The following is a 6465-nucleotide window of genomic DNA, read 5'->3' as shown; positions in this document are numbered from 1 at the left end:
CGGGATTCCCTGGCGGGCGGGTTCTCTCTGCTGCCCCATGACGGGTGTTGGGGGGTCCAGGCTGCAGCTGCTGCCTTGGCAGGGTGTCTTGGTGTGGGGATGGCCGGGCACCTTCCCTCTTTGTACATTCCATTTTCATCCAAAACATAAACACTCACCTGAACACAGGTGTCAGCTCACCTTAGTACTAATAGTTGACAGAATGAAAGGCTTTACATGTGTGGGTTTGCATAAGTGTGTGAGTGAACTGCAGTTGTGTGGTGTACATTTTAGTTAATTTAAATGTGAAGAGTATTTTAGCCAACAAGTATGTTTGTAACTACTGAGTGCTTGTGTAGACAGGCCCCGCCTATTCCTGTTGGACAGGACAAGTTAAAAAAAACAAAAAGAAAAGATGCAGAAAATGGACATAAGTTCAGGATGGTATTGCTTGGATTGATCCGGCATGCACTCCACCTGCTGATCGAGTTACTGAACGCGTCACATGTCAAAAGCTGAGTTCCTGATTGGTTGAGGCGACCAATGTTCAGATATTTGAGCTTGTGCTGATGCCAGACCAATGTGCTGCGCCCGCCCGACACTCAAATTGTGTTGCAGGACCTCTGTTACGGTCCTGGTGTATCCGGCACTCTTTGTGTATGGTTTGTATGGTTTGTGTGCTTGAGTTTGGATGTTTGGGGTGAATGAGTTGGCGTGCTTGTGAGTTTTCTTTCTGTAGGTGTCTGAGCTGAGAGCTGCAGCTCTGCAGAGTGTGGACCCGCCCATCTACACCTGGACCTCATCATGCCATCAGCTGAGGACCAATGACTGAAGATCCACACCTGCTTAAAAGAGCTGACTTCCCCAAGCAGAGGCGGCAGCTTTTGTAACACCCTTTCTGGTGGTCAGCTTGCCCATGGTGTGAACTCAAACATTCTGCTCCTGTCCTCTTCTTCTGTGGACTTTGGTGGTGGAGCTCATTGTTAAAAGAGACTTTAAAAGTTTGGGTTTTAGGCATATTTTATTGACCTGGTGGGTCTCAGTCGATTCTCTCATAGGACTAGAAATCAATTCATTGATTAGGTTGATTAATCGTTACACCTTTACTTCCAGGTGATTTAGCTTCTCACTCACATCAGCCCGTCGATCAACATCTTAGCACAGAAGTGTCATAGTTTGGGATTGTGGCGTTAATGGTGTAAATATGGCCCCTCCTCTGTGGTGCAGACAGCCTCTACTGTCTACACCTGCAGCCGGAGTCAAACCAGTCTGGACTGAATTCCTAAAACATTGTGCCCCCCTCATCTGTATCCTTCCTCCATATCCTTCAGCTTCAGTGTATGACAAAATTTCTCACCTTCTTTTGTGAACTCACATCAGAGCTGTTGCTGCTGCTGTTGTCATGGTCACACCATCGCTGACTCATTCTAACACGAGACAGCAGATTTTTTTTAAACATAGTTAGCATTATAAAGCCACCAACAGGGGGAAAAAAATCAAAGCCCAGATCAATACTGCAGTGCTTTTCAGAAGAGACTTCACCATAAATGACCAGAATTGATCCATAACTTTCTGTTGTCCATTAAAGCTGAAATTGAGGAGGACACTTAAGGCCAGGAAGAAACCCTGAGCATAAACAAAGAACGTGAAGGAAACAAACATCCTCCAGGCTACGACTGGACAGCGTTCTGCTCCGTGCTCCTTCATTAGATACCAGAATAATCAGAATCATGGGTCCAGAAAGCAAAGGCAGCACAATGTCATGAAGCTGAAACAACCAAGAAGGAAGTTTATTTATTTCCTTGTAATTATTTTATTTTTCCAGAAATCACTTCACTTACATAAGGAACCCCCAGCCGGAAGAGTCTATGTTGACAGGAGCTCTGGAAATGTAAAAAGCTTTAGTCCCAGCTGTCCTGACTGGGAGGGATCAGTTCTGCAAGGGAAAAGTGCTCCAACCTGAACCTGCAACTTTGAAAAAACGCCATGCCTTCTTAATAATAATAATAAAAATAATCGCATTTTGTCTCAAAGCTGCCTTTCAGGAGTCTGCTGAGAAAACTGGGATGCTTCTGCCTCAGTAGCATAAATGCGTCTGCGTTTCTGCTTTCACACCATTAAACTAGGATCCAGACATCAATGTGCAGACATCTTTTTTCACATAATCTGTATGCGTAGTTAGAGTGAAGGGATCTTTTTCTTTAATCTGACTGAAAACTTTTGTTTTTGTTGATTTCTTTTTTTACAGATTGACGGTGGAGAGAGTTACGCCATCGGACTACGCTTCGCTCCCACACAGACTCCAGGTTCTGCAGAGATCCTGATCTACATCAACAATCTGGACGAGACAACCGAGGAGACGTTCTGCCTGAAAGTCAACTATTCCTGAGAGCCAACACCCATAAAGTTACATTCAAGAAAAGTCATACTTTTTGTTCTAATTTAGGTTAGAGGAGAAAGTTTGCCCAAAGTAAACAGACGAAGGAGAACCAGGAGCTCCTAAATTTTTTTTTTTTTTTTTTTTTTTTGGTGGTTCTGGTCTGGTTCCTGCTCTGCAGCTCGGGTCCAAAGCAGGTCCATGCAGCCTGATGGGGAGAGCTGCAGCATCTCACCAAAAAAGCCACTTGAACCGCATCTGTAGATGGAGCTTAATCTAAGACGAGTCAAGAGGCTGTCGGCCGCATCTCCCCATTTCCAAACAGCGCCATAATGAGGTTGGAGTCCTCCGTGAGGCGCACATCTCCCTGCGCTGGCCTCATTAACACCAGCACCCTTTAAACACCCCCCTCTCTACTGTGTCTTCCCTCTCTGAAGCTGGCAGAGGCAGACAGCGCGGCGTGCATATTGTGTTATATAACAGCGTTACACAATCCCTACACCCCCGCGCCCCCATCACGCCTCCTTCCTCTCATTAGGATGCGGCTGCAGATCAGCCTCGAGAACAACAGTTTATCTTCTGAGACCTGAAACTGCATGAAGGTCCGTCACACGTCGGGACTGTGGTGAACTGAAGCTCCGCCTACTTTGGACGTCTGACTGAACCGCTGAGTTTGTAAAACAGTTCAGTGGCTGTTGTGGTTCCTACTGATTTATTCACACAGGGAGAAATGGTTTCATTTTCTATCGATACTGATGATGATTTGTTGTCTTTTTTTAGACTAGTTTCACAATAAAGCCGATTACCACTGATTCCGATTGTTTTGTCGTTGGTGTTTTGTAGGAGTAACGTTTGGTGATGTGTTGTCCTGCGATGATTGTGGGAGGTGTGTCCAATACTGAGCACACCCCCATCGTAACCTTTAAGGCGAGAACAGCAGACGACAAAAGAGGAGCAAACACAAACTGAGGAGTCCGCCAATCTGAGAGGAGGAGACGAGTGAAAGATTTGGAACGATTTCTGACTGTTATGGTTTTGAGTGTCATTATTGTTTCTGGGTGTCCTATTGTGTTTCTGTCATTTTGTGTTTCTGTTTCTCAGTTTCTGACTGTTCTTTTGTGTTTTTGACTGTTTCTAGTATTTCTGGATGTTTCTGACCATTTTGAACTGTTGCTATTTTGAAACTCTCTCCAGCCCTTTTCGACAGATTCCGCCTGTAACTCGGTGTTGTCGACTGTTTCTTTTATTATACTGTTGCAGACCGGTCGATGGGACCACGCTCTCAGAGAAGACCTGTCCAGGCTCAGAGGATCACTTCCTTCTGGGCAACGGCGTGGTCTGAAGCACTTGAACAAAAATGAAAAGCATCACCAAAGGATGCTCTGGAGGATTGTGGGAAATTCAGACTGAAGCTGAATGATGTTCAGAGAAGTGCAATTCTTATGCTTCTGCGTTCTTCTGCTGATCACAATCAAAGAAGCTCCTGTTTTTTTTGGGATTGACACCCTAAAGTAGCTGGAAACTGTCGCCGTGACAACCAGCTCAGAGTTTGCAGGAATGTGGAGTTGGAGGGATAAGATTGGGAGGAGATGGCGAGCAGCTGTCATGTTTCTGCTGTGGGAGCGCAGAGGAAATGTTCCTCTGACGTCCATCCCAGTTTCAGGAAAAGACCTGAATTCCTGTTTTTCTGTCTTGGAAAATGTTCATGTTGTGATCCTATTATCTGGATCTTCACGGTTCTGCTCTAAGCCACTGTAGAGCTCCTGCTGGCACTTCATTAGTGGTGCCAGTCCAGTTGGTGTCGGTTCCTGTTGAAGGAGAAGCGACAGCCCCACACCCTGTTAATGTGGCCATAGCCGCAGCCTGCTTGGCTACAGGTCTGTCTGCATGTCTGCCTGCGTGTCCGTCTACATGTCTGCCTGCGTGTCCGTCTACATGTCTGCCTGCATGTCCGTCTACAGGACTGCCTGCATGTCTGTCTGCCTGCCTGTCTACAGGTCTGTTTTTACGCCTGCTGCTCTGCCTGTGCCTCCTAAGTGGGCTTATATCTGTGAAAGTGCTCAGCCAGGTCTGTAACTGAAGGAATACGTATCCTAGCAACCCCCCCCCCCGCCTCATGGAGCTGAGATCAGCTCAGTGGCAGAGAGTAGAGTCTGACAATAAAACCTCAAATTACTGAAAAGATGCATTTTTATCACTGAGAAATGAAAAGCAAACTCCTTCACTTCATTAAGCATCTCAGCAGGATGCCATCCCATCAGCCACTGCTGCAGTCGGGGGATGGACGCCATTTGCATTGCTTCTACTGACCAGTAGGAGGCGTCACAGCAGCTCAGGAGATGTTTGGAAGACAGAGTTTTGATTCATTTTACAAGTAAAAATTATTCAGAAAATGAAAACTGATTAGCATCACACCCTAAACACCGAGCGTTTGCAGGTCCAGTTCTTCACAAACACCTGAAGGTGAAGCTCCTTCTTGAAATGAAACCTGTTCAAATGCCATCTGCTTCAAAGACATCTGTATTTTCATCATCCTGCTCAGGCATTACATCGACAGCCCTCTTCTAATCCTAACCCGGCACAATGTGTGTGTGTGTGGGGGGGTCCAGACCTTTGAAGGTCTCCCCCAAGCAGACACCTCCCTCTAAAAGCTTAAATACTCCAAGATTTTCTGTCTTCCTGTCGTTGGTTTTCTGATGAAAGTGGCGCCCTGCAGGCGTTAACGAGTCTCACTGAGGAACCCTCATGAAGGTCCGAGCAGACTCGAGGTTTCAAGTCTGATCATGATGGCGTTTGACGGGGTTTTGCTTTTTCTGTTTGTTCACCAATGGTTGTTTCTTCACCGGCAGATCCTCCTACTAAGACAGGTCAGAGGTCACAGCCACACCAGAGTCCTGGTCCATCACAGGCAGGTTCAGTCTGTCTGCTGACCTCTGAGGCTTCAAGAAAGATCCATGATCTAGAATCCAGAGGCAGGAAAACCACAAACGATAGATAAGGTGTGAAGCTGCTTCATTGTGAAACTACAGATCCATAACTACACTAACAAGACTAGACATGATTACTGATGTTTTTGTAATTAATACATTAAAAAATCGTATTTCTCAACATCCTCTGTCTTCATACATTCTAAGTGAGATATCCAAAGACGCCGTTCCTTATAGTGATCATCCTAAATGCATTAGCTGGTAGCTCCTCCCACATGCGGCCGCTGCATCAAATTCAGGAAACATTTTTTTGACAGGCGACGAGCAGCAAATTTGTCACGCGACAAAAGAGGGGCCGGACACGCGAATTTGTCGCCCAAATCGCGTTCAGTGTGAATGCACCTTAAGGGAGCGTCCAGCCACCCTCCAGACGAAACTCATTTCAGCCACTTGCAGTCGGAATCTCATTCTTTCAGTCCTGACCCAAAGCTCATGATCATAAGTACTGGAACAAAGATCAACCGGTAAATTGAGAGCTTTGCTTTCTGGCTCAGCTCTCTCTTCACCACAACGGACCGGTACAGCTACCACAAAATGGCGGACGCCGCTCCAATCCTCCTGTCGATCTCACGCTCCGATCTTCCATCACTCGTGAACAAGACTCCAAGATATTTAAACTCCTCCACCTGAGAGTACCCAGAGAGGGCAAACTATCTTTCTCCGGTCAAGAACCATGGCCTCAGACTTAGCGGTGCTGACCCTCATCCCAGTTGCTTCACACTTGGCTGCAAACCGCTCCAATGCATGTTGGAGGTCCCTGTTCGATGGAGCCAACAGAACAACGTTGTTGTTCACTTTCAGCTTATCCCTTTCGGGGTCACCACAGCGTAACAGCACCCACTGTTTCACATCAGTGATTTGGCAGAGTTTTTATGCCGGATGCCCTTCCTGACACAACCCTGTACTTGAGGGGCACAGGGACCCAGTTAGGCAGCAGCGTCAAGGGTCTTGCCTAAGGACCCAATCTGGGTGGGGATCAGTGGACAACCCTGGAATCGAACCCAGGGCTCCTGCGTGTCAGCCCTTCACCTAGCCCACTGAGCCACCCAGCCGCCTTGGAGCTAACAGAACAACATTATCAGCAAAGATCCCCTCCGGCCCCTGGCTGCGCCTAGAAATTCT

At 46.9% G+C, this 6465-nt stretch overlaps 1 protein-coding gene across 4 annotated transcripts in view; it reads left to right on the top strand.

The window, feature by feature from the left end:
• Positions 1–3168, top strand: part of nphp4 (nephronophthisis 4) — a 139716-nt gene extending 136548 nt beyond the window's left edge. For all 4 annotated transcript variants that reach the window (XM_036212921.1, XM_036212919.1, XM_036212920.1 and 1 more), the window contains one exon: positions 2228–3168. In XM_036212921.1, the coding sequence (XP_036068814.1) occupies positions 2228–2368 (141 nt within the window). In that variant the 3' untranslated portion in view covers positions 2369–3168. The remainder of the gene's footprint in view (positions 1–2227) is intronic.
• The last annotated feature ends 3297 nt before the right edge of the window (positions 3169–6465 follow it).

The sequence above is a fragment of the Oryzias melastigma genome, linkage group LG7 (genome assembly GCF_002922805.2).
Source record: "Oryzias melastigma strain HK-1 linkage group LG7, ASM292280v2, whole genome shotgun sequence".
Taxonomy (NCBI): domain Eukaryota; kingdom Metazoa; phylum Chordata; class Actinopteri; order Beloniformes; family Adrianichthyidae; genus Oryzias; species Oryzias melastigma.
The sequence above is the reverse complement of the archived record's forward strand: the minus strand, read 5'-3'. Positions and strand labels throughout refer to the sequence as shown.